General features: G+C 42.5%; 1 protein-coding gene and 1 long non-coding RNA gene across 2 annotated transcripts; one reads left to right on the top strand and one right to left on the bottom strand.

Annotated features, from left to right (window-relative positions):
* Positions 1 to 217: 217 nt before the first annotated feature.
* LOC139555266 (cyclin-dependent kinase 5 activator 1-like) lies at positions 218 to 18,975 on the bottom strand. The gene is made up of 2 exons (XM_071368927.1): positions 18,850 to 18,975; positions 218 to 14,889 (listed from the first exon to the last, which is right to left on the bottom strand). The coding sequence occupies exon 2, from the start codon at positions 14,717 to 14,719 to the stop codon at positions 13,733 to 13,735; it is 987 nt and encodes a 328-aa protein (XP_071225028.1). The 5' UTR covers positions 14,720 to 14,889; positions 18,850 to 18,975; the 3' UTR covers positions 218 to 13,732.
* Positions 18,976 to 19,365: 390 nt separating this feature from the next.
* LOC139555267 (uncharacterized) lies at positions 19,366 to 20,876 on the top strand. Its single transcript, XR_011670969.1, has 2 exons — positions 19,366 to 19,478; positions 19,922 to 20,876. It is a non-coding gene; the product is annotated as an uncharacterized lncRNA (long non-coding RNA).
* The last annotated feature ends 4,231 nt before the right edge of the window (positions 20,877 to 25,107 follow it).

Below are 25,107 nucleotides of genomic sequence, written 5' to 3'. Positions count from 1 at the left end.
TGGATAGACAGTGTGTGTGTGTGTGTGTGTGTGTGTGTGTGTGTGTGTGTGTGTGTGTGTGTGTGTGTGTGTGTGTGTGTGTGTGTGTGTGTGTGTGTGTGTGTGTGTGTGTGTGTGTGTGTGTGTGTGTGTGTGTGTGTGTGTGTGTGTGTCAGTCAGAGAGAGGGTATACAGTATAAAGCTCTTAAGCCATGTAAAATAATGTTACCATACAGGATAGGTATATCACCTCAATACTTTATTAAATAATCATCATCATCATCATCGTAATGAAAAAAGGAAAGTAAAAATTGCATTCTAACACATGACAAACAAGTTCCATAGTTTTCATGTTGAAGATTTCCCCAACAACAGTATTAGAAATACATGCGGTGGCTTTACAAAAGTCACTCTGGGCTCACTTCATTTTTAGTTTCTTCCAATGCCATTGTCAGTGCCCATGGGCAGGTAACCATGGAAACCTGGGGTAAGGGTGGCATCGACCGTGAGAGACTGAAGGATTACAGGTCTGTGAGAGACTGAAGGATTACAGGTCTGTGAGAGACTGAAGGATTACAGGTCTGTGAGAGACTGAAGGATACAGGTCTGTGAGAGACTAAATGATACAGGTCTGTGAGAGACTGAAGGATACAGGTCTGTGAGAGACTGAAGGAATACAGGTCTGTGAGAGACTGAAGGATACAGGTCTGTGAGAGACTGAAGGATTACAGGTCTGTGAGAAACTGAAGGATTACAGGTCTGTGACAGACTGAAGGATTACAGGTCTGCGAGAGACTGAAGGATTACAGGTCTGTGAGAGACTGAAGGATTACAGGTCTGTGAGAGACTGAAGGATTACAGGTCTGTGAGAGACTGAAGGTTTTACAGGTCTGCGAGAGACTGAAGGATTACAGGTCTGCGAGAGACTGAAGGATTCCAGGTCTGTGAGAGACTGAAGGATTACAGGTCTGTGAGAGGGTTTGCAACACATGGGTCTCTAACTCAATGTACTGATCATTCAGACAAGTCTTTTTGTTTAGGTTTTGTTCTAAGACTATTTTCCTTTCATAGATTATCAAACCGAGGTATAATGCAGCCTTGGAAATGATCTGAGATGTCGATAAGATGCAGTGCTGCTGGTTAACACGTACAGTCACTGAGGGTGAGGACCGGAGCTGCTTGTTCGGGACTGCCTGTGACTATCCGATCTCTAAAATGACTTCCTTTGTGCCCCAATTAATCACATTGTTGCATTGATGAGGCTTCACCATTAATCCCATTGTTAATTTTCTTATTTAACTAGACAAGTCAGTTAACAACAAATTCTTATTTACAATGACAGGCTGCCCCGGTCAAACCCGGACAACGCTGGGCCAATTTTGCGTGGCCCTATGGGACTACCAATCACGACCGGATGTGATTCAGTCTGGATTCGAACCAGGGACTGTAGTGATGCCTTCTTGCACTGAGATGCAGTGCCTTAGACCACTGCACCACTCGGGAGCCCATTGATGAGGCTTCACCATTGATTCATCATTTAATTTACACACGGCAGCCTTTACAACATGGCCGTGCTTTTGTCTCTGTGATGTTGCCGTGAAAAGATTTACCCAGCCCCTGTTTCACAAGATCCTCAGAGGAAGATTTACCCAACCCCTCTTTCACAAGATCCTCAGAGGAAGATTTACCCAGCCCCTGTTTCACAAGATCCTCAGAGGAAGATTTACCCAGCCCCTGTTTCACAAGATCCTCAGAGGAAGATTTACCCGGCCCCTGTTTCACAAGATCCTCAGAGGAAGATTTACCCAGCCCCTGTATCACAAGATCCTCAGAGGAAGATTTACCCGGCCCCTGTTTCACAAGATCCTCAGAGGAAGATTTACCCAGCCCCTGTTTCACAAGATCCTCATCAAAGGAAGTGAGACAGGCACGAATTTCAGACAATTCCTTCCTATAGAAGGCTAGGGATGCATCCCAAATGGCACCCTATTCCCCATAGTGCCATGGTCAAAAGTAGTGCACTAGGGAATAGGGTGCCATTTAGGATACTTACCCAGCCTCTTTAACTCATCATCCTCCCTCCTGACCCAACTAACCATCACAATGACACCAATTATAGCAGAACTTTTATCACATCTACCATGTTGAGACGGTGTGGTGTCAATAGCTGTGTCTGGAAGCGGTGTGTGGAAACATGTGACATAATACGTCATCATTTCCTCACATGATTTAACACGCTTCAGGATGTTAAAGAGAAAGGTTCATCAAAACAAAATGAGAGTACCGGTACTGTAGATTCTCTGTCATTCAGTAAGATAACATCCACAACGACAATAATACTTTAAAGTTGCAGTTATAATTATAACAATCCTCATGACATAATTACAAACTAATAGTGTTTGACATCAGATCTTCTCCCGGCGACTAGGGATGAACTGATTTAAGTTAAGGAAATAAAATGCAATAGAAAACACATCAACGTTGTGCTGATCAAAACAAAATGAAGCTTAGATTTGATCAAATCAAAGCGTTGCCCGGCGACAGCAGACACTCGCATAGCAGGTGTTGGAGGTGGAACTGCGTTGGAGCTGTCAAATCGGTAAGCAGCTGCACTTGCAAAGCCACATCAGCCCCACTCACTTTAGAATTTCAGAACGAGAAAAGTGTAGGCTATATAGAAATAATTAGCCAGAGTGGCGCAGCAGTCTAAGGCATTGCAGCTCAGTGCTAGAGGTGTCACTACAGACCCTGGTTCGATTCCAGGCTGTATCACAACTGGCCGTGATTGGGAGTCACATAGGGTGGCGCACAATTGACCCAGCGTTGTCCTGGTTTGGCCTAGTTAAATAAAGGTTAAATAAATAAAATGTAAATAATAAAGGTTTCTATCATCCTAATGGAGGAGTAGATTACATCTGTCATCATAATGGAGGTGTAGATTACATCTATCATCCTAATGGAGGTGTAGATTACATCTGTCATCCTAATGGAGGAGTAGATTACATCTATCATCCTAATGGAGGTATAGATTACATCTATCATCCTAATGGAGGAGTAGATTACATCTATCATCCTAATGGAGGTGTAGATTACATCTATCATCTGTCATCCTAATGGAGGTGTAGATTACATCTATCATCCTAATGGAGGAGTAGATTACATCTATCATCCTAATGGAGGTGTAGATTACATCTGTCATCCTAATGGAGGAGTAGATTACATCTATCATCCTAATGGAGGTATAGATTACATCTATCATCCTAATGGAGGTGTAGATTACATCTATCATCCTAATGGAGGAGTAGATTACATCTATCATCCTAATGGAGGTGTTGATTACATCTATCATCCTAATGGAGGTGTTGATTACATCTGTCATCCTAATGGAGGAGTAGATTACATCTATCATCTATCATCCTAATGGAGGAGTAGATTACATCTATCATCCTAATGGAGGAGTAGATTACATCTGTCATCCTAATGGAGGTGTAGATTACATCTATCATCCTAATGGAGGAGTAGATTACATCTATCATCCTAATGGAGGTGTTGATTACATCTATCATCCTAATGGAGGTGTTGATTACATCTATCATCCTAATGGAGGTGTAGATTACATCTGTCATCCTAATGGAGGAGTAGATTACATCTATCATCCTAATGGAGGTATAGATTACATCTATCATCCTAATGGAGGAGTAGATTACATCTATCATCCTAATGGAGGAGTAGATTACATCTGTCATCCTAATGGAGGTGTAGATTACATCTATCATCCTAATGGAGGAGTAGATTACATCTGTCATCCTAATGGAGGTGTAGATTACATCTATCATCCTAATGGAGGAGTAGATTACATCTATCATCCTAATGGAGGTGTTGATTACATCTATCATCCTAATGGAGGAGTAGATTACATCTGTCATCCTAATGGAGGTGTTGATTACATCTGTCATCCTAATGGAGGTATAGATTACATCTATCATCCTAATGGAGGAGTAGATTACATCCATCATCCTAATGGAGGTATAGATTACATCTATCATCCTAATGGAGGTGTAGATTACATCTGTCATCCTAATGGAGGAGTAGATTACATCTATCATCCTAATGGAGGAGTAGATTACATCTGTCATCCTAATGGAGGAGTAGATTACATCTGTCATCCTAATGGAGGTATAGATTACATCCATCATCCTAATGGAGGAGTAGATTACATCTATCATCCTAATGGAGGAGTAGATTACATCTCACATTTCCGTGTTCTAACAAGGCCACGTGTGGATATCTGTTAATGCGACTCCGTGCCAACAATGGCAATGTCCTCTTTAGGTATAATGCCGGGAGCCATTTGTGTATTTGACAGCCCTAACGCAGTTCCGCCGTCAAAACAACCGCTATGCAGATGTTGGCTGAAGCGGTTCTGATTGAATAGAGCACCTAGTCTATCTATCTGGCATGCACACCACCACTGTAGCTAGACACGACGTGTGGGTTTTTAAAAACGTTTTCCTGTCCTCGGTTCATTGGGTCACACAGCAACATATTTACACCGTCACAATTTGTTTCTTCCGTTAAAAAGGGATAGTTCAAACCCAATATGTCATGTTGTCATTTGAACTATAACTTTAAGTCTACACTTTAGACAGACTGTTATAGGTGTGTCCATACATACTGTAGCAGCAAAAACATACTGTAGCAGCAAAAACACACTGATTTAACAAGTTCATCACAACTCACAGAGCAATGGTGACAGACTGCCTTCGCCTCATATTCCCCAAAACCAAAGCTCACATTTGGCCAAACTAAGGTCTGGCCCAGCTCAACTATTCTGGAAGGTACAATAGTCTCTACTTGAATTCCATTTCCCATTCATGTCATTCATAGAATAGGGCGTAGGGTCCAAGTCTCCTGTTTTCTTCCTGGTTGAGGCTCCATATTAAGTCCATTTGTAGTGAAGCAGTTCAACCCGAGTTCCAGGGTTCTAATGAGGTGTTTGATTGGACAGATAGTCACAGTTTCTGTTGAGTAGTATGATATGATTGGTTGAAAACAGAGTGAAAGGTCCCGTTTAGGAATAAGATTGGAGGAACAGTGATATGATCCAGCTCAAGGATTTGTTTGGGTTGGTGGAGGAAAATGAGATAAGGGGTGATCTTCTTAAAGTGAGGGTGGACAGGGTCAAGGTGGCAGTCACATTATAACGACATAACAGAATTAAACTGAAGCGTATACAGGGCCTCTGTGTCTCAACTCTATAACTCTATAACTCCATGAACTACCGCCATTCAGGGAGCTTGTGGTTGTCATGGACAACAGGGTAGTCCCATAGCTGTAAACTGTACGGGACGGATGGGGATATGGCTCTAAGGTCATACGCAGTCATGAAACATCATTTTACGGTTTCTCTGAAAGATGCAATAATAAACCATTAGGAGTACAGGATTTAACTAGAAGTCTCCTGGTGGAAGCAAAACTCTTCCAATACTATGACCCACATCTAATCCCTATCGCCCCTACAGACAGTATAGTATACAACCTAATCCTTATCACCCCTACAGACAGCATAGTATACAACCTAATCCCTATCGCCCCTACAGACAGTATAGTATACAACCTAATCCTTATCACCCCTACAGACAGCATAGTATACAACCTAATCCCTATCGCCCCTACAGACAGTATAGTATACAACCTAATCCCTATCACCCCTACAGACAGTATAGAATACAACCTAATCCCTATCACCCCTACAGACAGTATAGTATACAACCTAATCCCTATCACCCCTACAGACAGTATAGAATACAACCTAATCCCTATCACCCCTACAGACAGTATAGTATACAACCTAATCCCTATCACCCCTACAGACATTATAGTATAAAACCTAATCCCTATCACCCCTACAGACAGTATAGAATACAACCTAATCCCTATCACCCCTACAGACAGTATAGAATACAACCTAATCCCTATCACCCCTACAGACAGTATAGAATACAACCTAATCCCTATCACCCCTACAGACAGTATAGTATACAACCTAATCCCTATCACCCCTACAGACAGTATAGTACACAACCTAATCCCTATCACCCCTACAGACAGTATAGAATACAACCTAATCCCTATCACCCCTACAGACAGTATAGTATACAACCTAATCCCTATCACCCCTACAGACAGTATAGAATACAACCTAATCCCTATCACGCCTACAGACATTATAGTATACAACCTAATCCCTATCACCCCTACAGACAGTATAGAATACAACCGAATCCCTATCACCCCTACAGACAGTATAGTATACAACCTAATCCCTATCACCCCTTACAGACAGTATAGAATACAACCTAATCCCTATCACCCCTACAGACAGTATAGTATACAACCTAATCCCTATCACCCCTACAGACAGTATAGAATACAACCTAATCCCTATCACCCCTACAGACAGTATAGTATACAACCTAATCCCTATCACCCCTACAGACAGTATAGTATACAACCTAATCCCTATCACCCCTACAGACAGTATAGAATATAACCTAATCCCTATCACCCCTACAGACAGTATAGAATACAACCTAATCCCTATCACCCCTACAGACAGTATAGAATATAACCCCTACAGACAGTATAGTATACAACCTAATCCCTATCACCCCTACCGACAGTATAGAATACAACCTAATCCCTATCACCCCTACAGACAGTATAGTATACAACCTAATCCCTATAACCCCTACAGACAGTATATAATACAACCTAATCCCTATCACCCCTACAGACAGTATATAATACAACCTAATCCCTATCACCCCTACAGACAGCATAGTATACAACCTAATCCCTATCGCCCCTACAGACAGTATAGTATACAACCTAATCCCTATCACCCCTACAGACAGTATAGAATACAACCTAATCCCTATCACCCCTACAGACAGTATAGTATACAACCTAATCCCTATCACCCCTACAGACAGTATAGAATACAACCTAATCCCTATCACCCCTACAGACAGTATAGTATACAACCTAATCCCTATCACCCCTACAGACATTATAGTATAAAACCTAATCCCTATCACCCCTACAGACAGTATAGAATACAACCTAATCCCTATCACCCCTACAGACAGTATAGAATACAACCTAATCCCTATCACCCCTACAGACAGTATAGAATACAACCTAATCCCTATCACCCCTACAGACAGTATAGTATACAACCTAATCCCTATCACCCCTACAGACAGTATAGTACACAACCTAATCCCTATCACCCCTACAGACAGTATAGAATACAACCTAATCCCTATCACCCCTACAGACAGTATAGTATACAACCTAATCCCTATCACCCCTACAGACAGTATAGAATACAACCTAATCCCTATCACGCCTACAGACATTATAGTATACAACCTAATCCCTATCACCCCTACAGACAGTATAGAATACAACCGAATCCCTATCACCCCTACAGACAGTATAGTATACAACCTAATCCCTATCACCCCTTACAGACAGTATAGAATACAACCTAATCCCTATCACCCCTACAGACAGTATAGTATACAACCTAATCCCTATCACCCCTACAGACAGTATAGAATACAACCTAATCCCTATCACCCCTACAGACAGTATAGTATACAACCTAATCCCTATCACCCCTACAGACAGTATAGTATACAACCTAATCCCTATCACCCCTACAGACAGTATAGAATATAACCTAATCCCTATCACCCCTACAGACAGTATAGAATACAACCTAATCCCTATCACCCCTACAGACAGTATAGAATATAACCCCTACAGACAGTATAGTATACAACCTAATCCCTATCACCCCTACCGACAGTATAGAATACAACCTAATCCCTATCACCCCTACAGACAGTATAGTATACAACCTAATCCCTATAACCCCTACAGACAGTATATAATACAACCTAATCCCTATCACCCCTACAGACAGTATATAATACAACCTAATCCCTATCACCCCTACAGACAGTATAGAATACAACCTAATCCCTATCACCCATACAGACAGTATAGAATACAACCTAATCCCTATCACCCCTACAGACAGTATAGTATACAACCTAATCCCTATAACCCCTACAGACAGTATATAATACAACCTAATCCCTATCACCCCTACAGAGAGTATATAATACAACCTAATCCCTATCACCCCTACAGACAGTATAGAATACAACCTAATCCCTATCGCCCCTACAGACAGTATAGTATACAACCTAATCCCTATAACCCCTACAGACAGTATATAATACAACCTAATCCCTATCACCCCTACAGACAGTATATAATACAACCTAATCCCTATCACCCCTACAGACAGTATAGAATACAACCTAATCCCTATCGCCCCTACAGACAGTATAGTATACAACCTAATCCCTATAACCCCTACAGACAGTATATAATACAACCTAATCCCTATCACCCCTACAGACAGTATATAATACAACCTAATCCCTATCACCCCTACAGACAGTATAGAATACAACCTAATCCCTATCACCCATACAGACAGTATAGAATACAACCTAATCCCTATCACCCCTACAGACAGTATAGTATACAACCTAATCCCTATAACCCCTACAGACAGTATATAATACAACCTAATCCCTATCACCCCTACAGACAGTATATAATACAACCTAATCCCTATCACCCCTACAGACAGTATAGTATACAACCTAATCCCTATAACCCCTACAGACAGTATAGAATACCACCTAATCCCTATCACCCCTACAGACAGTATAGAATATAACCCCTACAGACAGTATAGTATACAACCTAATCCCTATCACCCCTACAGACAGTATAGAATACAACCTAATCCCTATCACCCCTACAGACAGTATAGAATACAACCTAATCCCTATCACCCCTACAGACAGTATAGAATACCACCTAATCCCTATCACCCCTACAGACAGTATAGAATATAACCCCTACAGACAGTATAGTATACAACCTAATCCCTATCACCCCTACAGACAGTATAGTATACAACCTAATCCCTATCACCCCTACAGACAGTATAGAATACAACCTAATCCCTATCACCCCTACAGACAGTATAGAATACCACCTAATCCCTATCACCCCTACAGACAGTATAGAATATAACCCCTACAGACAGTATAGTATACAACCTAATCCCTATCACCCCTACAGACAGTATAGTATACAACCTAATCCCTATCACCCCTACAGACAGTATAGAATACCACCTAATCCCTATCACCCCTACAGACAGTATAGAATACCACCTAATCCCTATCACCCCTACAGACAGTATAGAATATAACCCCTACAGACAGTATAGTATACAACCTAATCCCTATCACCCCTACAGACAGTATAGTATACAACCTAATCCCTATCGCCCCTACAGACAGTATAGTATACAACCTAATCCCTATCACCCCTACAGACAGTATAGTATACAACCTAATCCCTATCGCCCCTACAGACAGAACACCAAGATAAATATATGTGTATGTGCACAGCTTGTAGACAGCGAAAACACAACCCTCTGTCTTCTGGTTTAGTCCTGACTGGCACACAAACACATTCACACACAAACACATTAGCACACAATTTAGATTAAAATGTGTGAACCAGAACACACACACACACACACACACACACACACACACACACACACACACACACACACACACACACACACACACACACACACACACACACACACACACACACACACACACACACACAAAATCATGTTGCAAAGAGGTAAACAACAAGCCTATTGGATGTGTCCCAAATGGGACCCTATTCCCTATATAGTGTAGTACTACCCTAAATGCCCTGGTAATAAAAACTAATGCACTATAAACATTATAGATTTACTATTTGAGACACTGCCAGGGGTCCCTAGAAGCTGCTTCATGCCAGCCGAGGACTTGTTTCTGTGTCTGTCTGTCTGTCTGTCTGTCTGTCTGTCTGTCTGTCTGTCTGTCTGTCTGTCTGTCTGTCTGTCTGTCTGTCTGTCTGTCTGTCTGTCTGTCTGTCTGTCTGTCTGTCTGTCTGTCTGTCTGTCTGTCTGTCTGTCTGTCTGAGATGGATGAAGGGGGTGGGGCTGGAGGACGAAGGGAGGAGAGGGGGACAGAGGTGGATGGAGGGGGTGGGGCTGGAGGAAGAAGGGAGGAGAGGGGGACAGAGGTGGATGGAGGGGGTGGGGCTGGAGGACGAAGGGAGGAGAGGGGGACAGAGGTGGATGGAGGGGGTGGGGCTGGAGGAAGAAGGGAGGAGAGGGGGACAGAGGTGGATGGCGGGGGTGGGGCTGGAGGAAGAAGGGAGGAGAGGGGGACAGAGGTGGATGGCGGGGGTGGGGCTAGAGGAAGAAGGGAGGAACGAAGGAGGAAAGGTAATCTCGTTAATACCAAAGCAGCAGCAGGCAGGTGCCCTGATGACAGGCACAGCCAGGGAACAAAGGACTGACGGGGTTAAACAGCTGATGACCCTCACTGACGCCCACTGCACAACACACACACACACACGCACACACACACACACACACACACACACACACACACACACACACACACACACACACACACACACACACAAAATAAGGGCATACTTTGCTTCCACCAGGAGACCCCTTAGATGAAATGATAGCTGGAGAGTTAGAGACAAATGGCCCTGCACTCTTCAGGCATTCCAAATGAAACCGTAATCCTTATGTAGTGCCCTACTTTTGACCTATGGCCTCTGGTCAAAAATAGTGCACTATTTAGGAAATATTTGAGTCTGTTGAGTTCTATCAAAGTCATCTATTTATAAGTAATGATGTCCATGATCTTCTAGGTTACAACGCTGTTGATAAAATACCATTCCCTTGGGTTGTTAATGACCCAACCAATCACTTTTTATAACCTCTGACCCCTGACTCTGCATGTGGTTGTGATGATGCATTTTCTTCTAGATCTGACACTAAAAACTGACCCATGTAAACAGATGTAACGATCACATTCAGATAGGGAGTCTTGGCTGTGGGGGGAGAGGGGAGGGGGTTAGAGAGGGAGGAGAGTGGGGGGGGGGGGGAGTGAGAGGGGAGACAGGGGAGACAGGGGAGGGGGGAGAGAGGGAGAGGGGGGACAGGGGAGGATTTCTATTTCTGTTCCTCCAGCTCACTGAGACTCAAGAGGTGAGAGTGGGGTCACCAAGGACAGGCGAGCTAAAAGGTCATTCAAGTAAAATCAGATGAGTCTTCCGTAACATAGAAGGGCTTGTGTTGAAAACACAACAGAAGACATCAACCCCATTGATGACACATGTCGAATTCTAATCGTGTCTTAGGGGGAACAGTTCCCCCCCTGTTGTAATATGGATGGCTCATAGTAGGATAAAGTAGGGTCTTGTGATTAGAGGTCGACCGATTCATCGGAAAGGCCGATTAATTAGGGCCGATTTCAAGTTTTCATAACAATCGGTAATCGCCATTTTTGGACACCGATCATGGCCGATTACATTGCATTCCATGAGGAGACTGCGTGGCAGGCTGACTACCTGCTATGTGAGTGCAGCAAGGAGCCAAGGTAAGGTGCTAGCTAGCATTAAACGTATCTTATAAAAACAATCAATCTTCACATAATCACTAGTTAACTACACATGGTTGATGATATTACTTATTTATCTAGCTTGTCCTGCGTTGAGTATAATCGATGCGGTGCCTGTTCATTTATCATTGAATCATAGCCTACTTCGCTAAACGGGTGATTTAACAAGCGCATTCGCGAAAAAAGCACTGTCGTTGCACCAATGTGTACCTAACCATAAACATCAACTTCTTTCTTAAAATCAATACACAAGTAAATATATTTAAACCTGCATATTTAGTTAATTTTGCCTGCTAACATGAATTTCTTTTAAATAGGGAAATTGTGTCACTTTTCTTGCGTTCTGTGCAACTGAGTCAGGGTATATGCAGCAGTTTGGGCCGCCTGGCTCGTTGCAAACTGTGTGAAGACTTTCTTCCGAACAAAGACAGCCAACTTCGCCAAAAGGGGGATGATTTAACAAAAGCGCATTTGCGAAAAAAGCACAATCGTTGCACGAATGTACCTAACCATAAACATCAATGCCTTTCGTAAAATCAATACACAGAAGTATATTTTTTTAAACCTGCATATTTAGTTAAAAGAAATTCATGTTAGCAGGCAATATTAAACTAGGGAAATTGTGTCACTTCTCTTGCGTTCATTGCACACAGAGTCAGGGTATATGCAACAGTTTGGGTCGCCTGGCTCGTTGCGAACTAATTTGCCAGTATTTTACGTAATTATGACGTAACATTAAAGGTTGTGCAGTGTAACAGCAATATCTAGGGATGCCACCCATTAGATAAAATACGGAAGGAACGGTTCCGTATTTGACTAAAAGAATAAACGTTTTATTTTCGAAACTATAGTTTCCGGATTTGACCATATTAATGACCTAAGGCTCGTATTTCTGTGTGTTATTATGTTATAATTAAGTCTATGATTTGATATTTGATAGAGCAGTCTCACTGAGCGGTGGTAGGCAGCAGCATGCTTGTAAGCATTCATTCAAACAGCACTTTCGTGCGTTTGCCAGCAGCTCTTCGCTGTGCTTCAAGCATTGCGCTGTTTATAACTTCAAGCCTATCAACTCCCGAGATTAGGCTGGTGTAACCGATGTGAAATGGCTAGCTAGTTAGCGGGGTGCGCGCTAATATCGTTTCAATCGGTAACGTCACTCGCTCTGAGACCTTGAAGTAGTTGTTTGCCTTGCTCTGCATGGGTAACGCTGCTTCGAGGGTGGCTGTTGTCGATGTGTTCCTGGGGCGAGGAGAGGGACGGAAGCTATACTGTTACACTGGCAATACTAAAGTGCCTATAAGAACATCCAATAGTCAAAGGTATATGAAATACAAATGGTATAGAGAAATAGTTCTATAATTCCTATAATAACTACAACCTAAAACTTCATACCTGGGAATATTGAGGACTCATGTTAAAAGGAACCACCTTTTACATTGTACATATTTTTTACATGGCACATATTGCACTTTTACTTTCTTCTCCAGCACTTTGTTTTTGCATTATTTAAACCAAATTGAACATGTTTCATTATTTATTTGAGGCCAAATTGATTTTATTGATGTATTATATTAAAATAAAAGTGTTAATTCAGTATTGTTGCAATTGTCATTATTACAAATAAATAAATAAAAATTGTCCGATTAATCGGTATCGGCTTGTTTTGGTCCTACTATAATCGGTATCGGTATCGGCGTTGAAAAATCATAATCGGTCGACCTCTACTTGTGATATACCATAACACCTTGCAACTCAACTCTGGACCTCGAAGCCCCCCTCTAATTAGGGACTGGTTTACAGCTGGGACACCAGGTGGGTACAATTAATTATCAGGGAGAACAGAAAACCAGCAGGCTCCAGACCTCATAAGGTAAGATTTTAAATCCCCTGCCATAAGATAATGGGGGGGGGGGGCATGACAAGCAGCTGATGGAATGATCCAACCGTGTCAGTGACCATACAGACCACAGTCATGAAAGGCCAGTAGGTTTCTTCCCCCCTGTGTTACATGCTTGGATGTAGGGGACAGGAGGGGGAAATGTTTGGCAGATAGGGGAAGGGGGGATGGGGATTGGGGGGGTTGTACCCCTCTACACCTCCTCTCACCGGTCCAGCACTCGGCTGTAGTCCTGTGGGCCGCAGCCCCCCTCACTCTTAAGCTCGGCAAACACGTGGGTGAAGAAGTGGGGATCGGCATTGATGCGTAGCATCTTGGTGCTAGTGGCGTCGATGATGGCAAGGCATCGGTCCCAAAACGCCTCTTTGCCAGCCTCCACCAGGAAAGGTTTCAGTGGGTAGGAGATCTCATTGCCCATGTAGGAGTAGGACAGGTAGAGGCAGGTGAGCAGCGTTGCCTGAAGCTCGTGCTCCGACGACACCAGGTCCCCATCCACCACATTTCGACACAGCATGTAGACAAACACAACGTTGGCTGGCGTCACGAAGGCCTGATCCTGCCAGCCCTGGAGGAGTAGAGAGCGGTCCACCGCCCTCACCCACTGCACTGGGTCCGCCGGGGAGAGGTGTTTCAGCCGATAGCAGCGGCCACACAGGAACTCACCCAGGCAGCGGAGAAGTTCACTAGTGGACGCCTGGATGATGACGCGCTTGGGGGACGAAGCGCCCGTTCCTTGATGGGGCACTTTTTTGACAGAGGGTAGCTGCTGGGGCTTAATGCCCATCTCATAGCCGCAGTGTCCCTGGCCAAAGCCTATCCCCAGGCCTAGTCCCGCTGGCCTGTTGTAGCTGGACAGGTTGGCACAGGATAGAGACTTCTTGACATTCTCCTGGTTGAGATGCAACACCGGGTCCTTCTGGTAAATGTTGTTGTTGTTGAGGGTGTCTCCTAGCAACCCAGGACCCCCAGAACATTTCTTAGAACCCCCTCGTTTCTTGGTGGTGGCAACCAGGCGTTTCCAGGTGAGCGCCGGGAGGAAGATTGACTGGCCCCGTTTCAGGCCGCCGGTGTGGTCTTTCTGAGTGTTGAGCGATCGGCTGCTCAGGTTCGGGTAGTGGTTGAGCGAACCGGGGCGTGTGTTGTAGTAGCTGTTCTTCCTGGATGCAGGGGACAGTGACAGTACTGCACCCATGGTGATTCAGTGATCTATTATACTGGCTTTGTGAGGTCAGATTTGGACAGGGGTGAGATGGAGGCACAGTTCTCTCCTGTTTAACTCTTTAAGTTTAGTTGAATTTAGAGACAAACGGTTTCCAGTTGATGCTGACACTATTCATATGCCCATGATGGCATTGCCATTATCTGCAACACAAGAACAGCAAACATTTATGATGTTGTGAATAAAAAAAGCAAATAGCCTACTTAAACTTTGAAAATAATACATTTGTATATTTTTCTCTCAAACATTTACATTCGCTAATGTCCTGTCAAGCAGCGCTGTGCACCTGCGTCCCACCAGACTGTTATTTGCACAAGCATATCAATACATACAGTGCCTTCAGAAAGTATTCATACCCCTTGACTTATTCCACATTTTGTTGTGTTACAGCCTGAATTCAACATGGATTACAAAGATTTTTTTCTCTCACCCATATACACACACAATACCCCATAATGACAAAGTGAAAATAAAATACAGAAATATCTAATTTACAAGTATTCTCACCCCTATGTCAATACATTTTAGAATCACTTTTGGATGTGATTACAGGTTTGAGTATTTTTGGGTAAGTCTCTAAGAGCTTTCATACCTGGATTGTACAATATTTGCACATTATTATTTTTTAAATCCTTCATACTCTGTCAATTTGGTTGTGGCTCATTGCTAGACAGCCATTTTCAAGTCTTGCCATAGATTTTCAAGCCGATTTAAGTCAAAACTGTAACTTAGCCACTCAGAAACATTCAAAGTCATCTTGGTAAGCAACTCCAGTGTATATGGGGTATTGTGTTTTAGGTTATTGTTCTGGTGAAAGGTGAATTTATCTACCAGTGTTTGAACCAGGTATTCCTCCTAAGATTTTGCCTGCGCTTAGCTCTATTCTATTTCTTGTTATCATAAAGAACTCCCTAGTCCTTGCTGATGACAAGCATACCCATACCATGATGCAGCCACCACCATGCTTTAAAACATGAAGAGTTGTACTCAGTGATGAGTTGTGTTGGATTTGAATTGTGGAGGAACTGCAACGTTGTTGATCCATTCTCAGTTTTCTCCTATCACAGCCGTTAAACTCAAACTGTTTTAAAGTGGAATTGAGAGCATTTTAACTACTTTGCAGATATGAAACCAACAGACAACCATAATATCAGGCAAAAAAAATCACATTTGCAGTTTATGCTACAAAATCAACTTTATCAAATCAAAATCCTCATATCAAATGTTATTGGTCACATACACATGGTTAGAAGCGGTTTTAAAAATAGATTCTATTTGACTCAAAATTCCATGTTGGCAGAATAGATGATTAATATAATTCACAAATATATTTCTTGGTAGTCCAAAACATATTGCTATCAGGTTGTAAATCACAGCTGCTCTGGTACATTGTTTGCTGCCTCCATTCGGGATGCAATATTTCAGTTTCAATGACTCAATATTTTGGACAAAAACGGACGAATGTAAACTAAGGTTGAGAATGTCAATACAATCAAACTAGCAAGGGAAGTGATCACAAGTCAGTCATAATGTAGCTAATAGGCTTGCGTACCTATTTATGTAGCTATTTATTTAGCAAGCTAAAAACACGGAGCCTAACGTTAGCTAGCTACCTAGCTAGCTAGGTGCTGGGGGATGTCATGTCATTGGAGGAGTTGGTGGGTGACCAACTTTTTCCCCTCATCATAGTGGCGGGAAGGAGGGGTGCTGGGGTGCTGACGCAATCCCTGAAAAATCATAGTCAAAAAATATTTATATAAAAAATATTTTTTCACAAAAGTAGTGCACTGGGCCTTTATTGGTCCTGCATTAGTGGACCAATACAGCCGTCAAATCACTCTCATCTGAGTGTGCCAGAGAGTGCAGAATAACTGATAGATTTACAATCCTGCAAGATCCGCTGACTATGACCGGTGTCAGTAAACGTTGGCAAAAAAATGTAATTGTTCGTCACTAACGCTCTAGATAACATGTAAACAGCCTAACCAGCTCTGCTAGGGAGAGTAAAATGGTCAGAGGGAGGTGTTCTCTCATTTGTGTCTGGAAGAAGATGGCAAGCTAGCCAACTTTAGCCAGTTAGCTTGGGTGCTTGACTGCTGTTGTGAGCATCATCCCTACTCCTCGGGCACGAGGCAATTTACGAACGCACCCTTAGTTGTCAATCAAATGTATTTGGCATCAATCAAATGGGAGGGCAGGTAGGCAAGTTCCCATTCAGTTGTCAAAATGTGGGTGGGTTGGGAAATGCACGAATTGGCAGGCGGGCTACAGAAGGACAAGCAGGCTACTACTATACCCCATCGTTTATCAGAGCAATTCAATTCTGGCCAACTAGCTGAAAAAGTTGAAAAGGGTTTGTCTAATGTTTTCTCGTTAGATTTGAGCTTATCTCACTCTGGCATTAGTTGTTGGTCTTGTTGTTGTTGATGTGCATAACATAGGGAGCGATAGCCTACCTTTTCATGGTTGTTTGATCAAAAGGACTGTTAAGTTCCCAAATGGAAGAAGACTCCCGTGGTATTTACATATTTGCAGAAATCCATTCAGGTGCATTTTGTGTCTTTTTGGCAACTGCGTTAATTCTAATGATCTAAAGTTGCGCTGTTGGTACTGCCAGTTCAAAGTGGATGATGGCAGGCCTGTGTGGCAAATGGCTTATTTGCATAACGACCTACTGTAGCTATGATTGGCTATGGCGCACCGGTCTGCATAGACTCTCTCTGGTCCTGGACGAGACAGCTGTTTTTCAGGTTTTATTTACTGCAGTGTCTATTAATTTTCAAAAATGCCGTACTGTACATCACTCCCAAACATTACCATATCTTAGTGCTAGCTTGTCAGACTTTTTTTTTTAAGTGTCATATTCTTCCTTAAACATATGAACAGATTTTAATAACATTTCATGCTGTCAGGTCCACTTTAAAGTCGCCACTGGCCTCATGGTGAATTCCCTGAGCGGTTTCTTTGAGAGGCATTGGAAAACCTCCCTCCCTGGGGTTTAATATGTGTTTGGAATTCACTGCTTGACCGAGGGACCGTACAGATAATTGTATGGCTCCTGAGTGGTGCAGGGGTCTAAGGCACTGCATCTCAGTGCTAGAGACATCACTACAGACCCTGGTTTGATTCCAGGCTGTATCACAACCGGCCGTGATTGGGAGTTCCATAGGGCGGCGCATAATTGGCCCAGCGTCGTCCGGGTTAGGGTTAGGCCGGGGTAGGCCGTCATTGTAAATAAGAATTTGTTCTTAAACTGTCTTGCCTAGTTAAATAAAGGTTAAATAAAAATAAAATTAAAATAAATGTGTGGGGTACAGAGATGAATTAGGTAGTCATTCAAAAATCATGTTAAACACAATTATTGCACACACAGAATGAGTCCATGCATTTTATTTTGTGACTTGTTAAGCACATTTTTACTCCTGAACTTATTTAGGCGTTGCCATAACAAAGGGGTTGAATACTTACTGACTCAAGACATTCATTTGTAAAAATGTTGAAAAACAATTCCACTTTGACATTATGGGGTGTAGGTGACAAAAACAAGTGACAAAAATGTTAAATTCAGGCAGCAAAATGTTGAACAAGTAATGGGGTTTGAATACTTTCTGAAGGCACTGTATCTCTGGTCCAGGGCGTTAGTGCGCGTTCTTCTACTATCCTCTACGAACACCCTGGACGCCCGGGACCAGAGCTAATCCAGACAATTCCCTAGTGTGAGGACCGTTCCTCATGCGCCAGTCTCCACTAAAGTCACCAGACTGACCCAAATAGAATATCCGCGCAGCTATAATAGTTGAATCATTTCAACACATTGTTGTAGCCTACTGCAGTGCGCTAAGGAAATAAATAGTCGATTTCCATGCACAATGATATTCTAATGCAGGCTACATTGCCAGAGCGCACTTTAACAAGATTTTTTAAAATGCCGATAAAAACACAAGCTCTCTGACAAACACAATCAATGAAAATCCATTTGACATAATAACAATTGTAAATAATTATCAATGAGAAATAAATACAATTTCAAAACCCAAACAGGTCATATTTTTTTCTCCAAAAGACAAACAAACAAACAATGCAAACAGAACAGATATGCTCACCTAGCCTATGTATGGCTATATCATCGGATGTCCGATGGCAGTATCAACCCGTTGTCCATTATCGCCTATCTGCAGTCCGCGATTTACAGAACTGCACAACAAAGCGCAATAACTGGACTGCCTGTGGGGAGGTAACATTGACAACTGTTCACATGAGTGCCGGAATTATTGATTCAGTTCAAGAAGCGCTTCTGAGCGCGTTGTTATTCTCAGGGCAGCCGCGTAGAAGCCGTCCGTCTCGGCCAAGTCGGGTGCAGGTGTCCAGCGCCGCGTAATAGCTGCTGCAGACTAAATCCAAAAGGCTGCTCCGTTATAGAGTAGAAATTCTTCTGTCAGTCGAGTCTCCATCTCAAAGGGATGACAACGCAAACTTTCACTTGGATATCTGACCACACTGTCCTTTCAATCGATTCCATCCTTGTGTGCAGAAAAGCCTATCCAGAACTTTACGTAAATACAAAGTCCTTCGAAAGCAGACAGAATACCGGCGGAAAGATACTCTGTGTCACTCCCTCATATCGGTAACCGTACGTTTCGACTAGAAGTGTTGCCTCCGCTTGACAACTCTTCTCTTCGCTCCAAAATATTGGCCGCTTTGTGGGCGTGGGTGTAGGCGTGAACCTATTCAAGTAAGTAAGTAAATACATTTAGAAAATGCAACAAAAAAAAAGAAGATATTAGCCAGCTGGCTGGCTACAACAGGCCACTGTGTCGGCTAAATAGCTTGCCAACTTTACATACTATAGCTAAGTGAAATATCATCAGCTGGTTGACTTCATATTAGCTTGTTATCTTGATGTAGGCCTATTTATCATTGTAAATTAAAAACTCATGCACCAAATGCATTTGTAGATAACAGCAAATGAAGAGGGTGAAAGGGTGTTATGCAGCTGTCGGGAAAAAGGAGAAGGTGTACTAGTTAGATAGGGCAGGTTGTGGGAGGACATTATGAAAATATTCTCCCGTTTGAGTCCCTAGCGAGGAAAACTATGATGACAGACAGAGAGATATTAGCCAGGGCTGTCTAGTTGTAATATGATGATGCCTGTTTCTTTGTGATGTCTGTCCTCAGATATGGGTAGCTGTGAAAGCCTGTCTGCAGATGAAGAGGTCCCAGTGAATGTCCCAAGAGACTGCTGGCACATTTTTTGGGGATGTACTTATGTTAGCGATTGTTGTTCACAACAATCCAGTTAAAAGTCACACACAATGTAGGCTGCAAACTTATTACAACTGTAGCAGGCCAATCCTTCTCCTGGAGGTATGTTGGGTATGCAGACTTCTGTTCCAGATCAGTTATAACACAACTGATTCAACGTATCAAACCTAATGACTTGATAATAATGTGTATTATTGCTGGGCTGGAATAGAAGTCTGCTCAGCCAGTAGATTAGGGAGTGGAGCAAGGTTGGCCACTTCTGGTGTGGACTTTTTTTGATCACCCGTTGTTCACCTACTTATTAAGATGTCTAACATTTACAAACCAGTTAGATTATTTGTACATTTTGAAATTATATTTTCATTAATTATATGTTGCATTCTATGTCCTAAACTCACACATCATTTGCATATTGATGAGATAGCTATATGTTCTCAATTTAAAAGGATACCAGTAGATAATGTATATGAGGCTTATCATAAGCCAGATTTTCTACATTATATTTCTGACATGAAATTGTTTAGTGCAAATCTGAACCTTGTACTCTAGCTACAGTAGAGTACATGGCAATAAGGATCTGGCAATTTGTAGGCTAATTTAAACTGTCAAAAAGGAACATTATTTGGCATGGGGAGTGTTGTAATTCTACCTTGTTTATTTGCCAAGAATGCTTTTAGAATACTGAGACGATTACTGATAATGGGCCTCTGTACGCCTATGTAGCTATTCCATAAAAAATCAGCCGTTTCCAGCTACAATAGTCATTTACAACATTAACAATGTCTACATTGTATTTCTGATCAATTTGATGTTATTTTAATGGACAACAAATGTGCTTTTCTTTAAAAAAATGATATTTCTAAGTGACCCCAAACTTGTGAACGGTAGTATACTTGTAACCTCACTTTTGAGAAAATGGCCTTTGAATGTTGTTTTGATACCTACTGGAGAGCTCTTCTTTGTCTACACCCATTAAGCATTGTTCACACCCTCATAAGCTTTAACCCCCACCCGAACTCTGACCATTTTACTTGCCCTAGCAGAGCTGGTTAGGTAGTTTTCATGTCATCCAGAGCTGGTTAGGTAGTTTTCATGTCATCCAGAGCTGGTTAGGTAGTTTTCATGTTATCCAGAGCGTTGTTGACTGTAACTGTGCTGCTGGCAACAATTGAATTACGCTTTTTTGCCGACGTTTACTAACACCGGCCACATTCAACAGGTGTTGAGCATTTGTAAATTCATCAGTTATTCTGCGCTCTGGCACACTCAGACGAGAGTGCACTGAAATCGAATGCATCTTGAATGGTAACTGCATAGTGGAGTCTTTTGTTAAGACATGTAGCTAGCTAGCTAAACAATTATCCATCATTCTAACTCATGATGTGTAATATCTGAAAATGTATTTAGCTAGACCATTTTACATTACATTTACATTTACATTTAAGTCATTTAGCAGACGCTCTTATCCAGAGCGACTTACAAATTGGTGCATTCACCTTATGATATCCAGTGGAACAACCACTTTACAATAGTGCATCTAACTCTTTTAAGGGGGGGGGGGGGCTAGAAGGATTACTTTATCCTATCCTAGGTATTCCTTAAAGAGGTGGGGTTTCAGGTGTCTCCGGAAGGTGGTGATTGACTCCGCTGACCTGGCGTCGTGAGGGAGTTTGTTCCACCATTGGGGTGCCAGAGCAGCGAACAGTTTTGACTGGGCTGAGCGGGAACTGTACTTCCTCAGAGGTAGGGAGGCGAGCAGGCCAGAGGTGGATGAACGCAGTGCCCTTGTTTGGGTGTAGGGCCTGATCAGAGCCTGAAGGTACGGAGGTGCCGTTCCCCTCACAGCTCCGTAGGCAAGCACCATGGTCTTGTAGCGGATGCGAGCTTCAACTGGAAGCCAGTGGAGAGAGCGGAGGAGCGGGGTGACGTGAGAGAACTTGGGAAAGTTGAACACCAGACGGGCTGCGGCGTTCTGGATGAGTTGTAGGGGTTTAATGGCACAGGCAGGGAGCCCAGCCAACAGCGAGTTGCAGTAATCCAGACGGGAGATGACAAGTGCCTGGATTTTACCTCTTTAATAGGAGTTGATAGCCAGAGTGAATTTACCAGCTAGTACGTCTAATCAACAGTTGTTGCAGTGACATTCTATTGAAGTGGATACTTGTATAGTGGAGTCTTTTGTCAAGACATGTAGCGAGCTAGCTAAACAATGAACCATAATCCCAACTCATGACGTTACTACCCTGCATGAATCTGCAGGTAGCTAACCAACCAGGTTCAATGTTAGCTAGCTAACATTAGGCTATAATTAGCCAAGCATAAGGCTCTTTGATATGAATAATAAGATCATACACGTAACGTTAGCTAGCGAGCCAGCCAGCTAACGTTAGCTAGCTAACAGTACACTTTAACTTGAAATGAAACCACTTTCTGTCAAAATTAGAAACGTGTAATATCTGAAAATGTAGCAAGCTAGACTATCGTACCCGTATACATCACGGATGGACGTGTCTCCTGTCGGATGCCATGGTTACCCTTAGTTTGAAGATGTAATCCAGAGACAGGTGTTTTCTCCATCTCCTGAGCTATCATATTCTAATTCTTCTGATTTCAAAACTCGGTCCTCCAGAAAGTTGAGAACACTTATGCAGTTTTACTACGCAATAAAAAATAAATAAAGCTGCGTTAGCAGGATTACCTAGACATACTGACCAGCTCAAATAGACAGAAGCGTGCTATATTGTAGACTCAATTCAATCCTAACTCATCTCTCGGTATGTCCAGCCCACTCATTATCTCAGCCAATCATGGCTAGCGGGAAGGTTGCTCTCTTTTTCTGTGGCTCAACCAACTAGGCTCGTAATTTAATAATTTCATTTGTATTTACAGATGGCATACATGTTTGTTATTAAGGCACATGAAAGTTCACATGTTCGAAAAGGCATCTCTGCCCCCCAAAAATGCATTTTGATCAACAACAAAAAGGTTTACGTTCAAACGTCTCTTCTGTGAAGTAGTGACCTGAAACATATGCCTAGTTTCCTGAAACGGGTTACATATGCTGAGCACTTGTTGGTTTCCTTTCCTTCCACTCATCCCAAACCATCTCAATTGGGTTGAGGTTGGGTGTTTGTGGAGGCTAGTTCATCTGATGCAGCACTCCATTACTTGCCTTCTTGGTCAAATAGCCCTTACACAGCCTAGAAGTGTGTTTGGGGTCATTGTCCTGTTAAAAAACAAATTACAGTCCCACTAAGCGCTAACCAGATGAGATGGCGTATCGCTGCAGAATGCTGTGGTAGCCATGCTGATTAAGTGTGCCTTGAATTCTAAATAAATCATAGACAGTGTCACCAGCAAAACACCCCCACACCATCACACCTCCTCCTCCATGCTTCACGGTGGGAACCACACATGCAGAGATCATCTGTTCACCTACTCTGCGTCTCACAAAGACACGACGGATGGAACCAAAAATCTCAAATTTGGACTCATCAGACCAAAGGACAGATTTCCACCGGTCTAATGGCCATTGTTTGTGTTTTTGGGCCCAAGCAAGTCTCTTCTTATTATTGGTGTCCTTTAGTAGTGGTTTCTTTGCAGCAATTTGACCATGGAGGCCTGATTCACGCAGTCTCCTCTGAATATTTCATGTTAAGATGTCTGTTACTTGAACTCTGTGAAGCATTTAATGAACTTATCCTCTGAAGCAGAGGTAACTCTGGGTCTTCCTTTCCGGTGGCGGTCCTCATGAGAGCCAGTTTCATCATAGTGTTTGATGGTTTTTGCGACCGCACTTGAAGAAACGTTCAAAGTTCTTGAATTTTTCTGGATTGACTGACCTTCATGTCTTAAAGTAATGATGGACTTTCGTTTCTCTTTGCTTATTTGAGCTGTTCTTGCCATAATATGGACTTGGTCTTTTACCAAATAGGGCTCTGTATCTTCTGTATACCACCCCTACCTTGTCACAACACAACTGATTGGCTCAAACGCATTACGAAGGAAAGAAATTCCACAAATTAACTTTTAACAAGGCACACCTGTTAATTGAAATGCATTCCAGGTGACAACCTCATGAAGCTGGTTGAGAGAATGCCAAGAGTGTGCAAAGCTGTCATCAAGGGTGGCTACTTTGAAGAATCTCAAATATAAAATATATTTATTTAACACTTCTTTGGTTACTACATGATTCCATATGTGTCATTTAAATGGCTTCTAAAAACGAGGTTCTCCAGTATTCACCAAGGTTCTCATCTCTCGTTTCATGATGGGCATGGACACATGTAGCCTACATCATGGAGAGGGTTTTACGCACATCCAAAGCATGGCTACAATAATGTAGGCCTGCCTACAATACATAGATTAAAAAGGGAACGCCAGCTCACTGTTTTGCTCCTCTCCAACTTGATCTTTTAATAACAAAGCTTCAGTGATTAAGATTTTTTTCTAAGCGGTCTCACGAGCCAAACCCTTTATCGACAGTCTTGAGTAGCCCAGGGGAGAGCGAGGTAAGTTGTCACACGGGTAAGTTGTCAAACTGTTCATACCTCCAACACTAGAGGCGCTATCTCAAAAATCAAATAGCTACTTTGTGTGACTACATGTTCTATGGTCAACTTCCTGTTCACATGTGGTCAAGGACACTCTAATCTGAGGTGAGCACAAGGTTCTTATTTTTCCCCTTCAAAAGTAAAAAATTGTCACTTTACATTTTATGCAATAAAACTTTGTTAGGTATGAATGCTCAAAATGATAATTTTGCTCTGAGTAGAGGAGACAATAACGTGTATTTTGATACTTTAGCTGCAGTCCTATCTTGAGCTAACCTTTTAGCCAACATTAGCACACATGTCAGTTTGGGGCAAGTTGTCTCAATGACCTTGGGGCAAGGCGTCACCTAGTGACAACTTGCCCCAGTATACATAGACACATAGAACAAAAAAACATTGTGATATCGTGTAATCAGCTCTGATAATAGTATTAAATGTTACTGTAAATGGATTATTATATACACGTGTAGTTTAGAGCAGCAGACATATCCCTGGACTACACAAGACAGGCTCTGGTGTGTGTGTGTGTGTGTGTGTGTGTGTGTG

This window comes from Salvelinus alpinus, chromosome 26, assembly GCF_045679555.1.
Source record: "Salvelinus alpinus chromosome 26, SLU_Salpinus.1, whole genome shotgun sequence".
NCBI classification, from domain to species: domain Eukaryota; kingdom Metazoa; phylum Chordata; class Actinopteri; order Salmoniformes; family Salmonidae; genus Salvelinus; species Salvelinus alpinus.
This window is presented reverse-complemented; position numbering and strand designations above follow the sequence as displayed.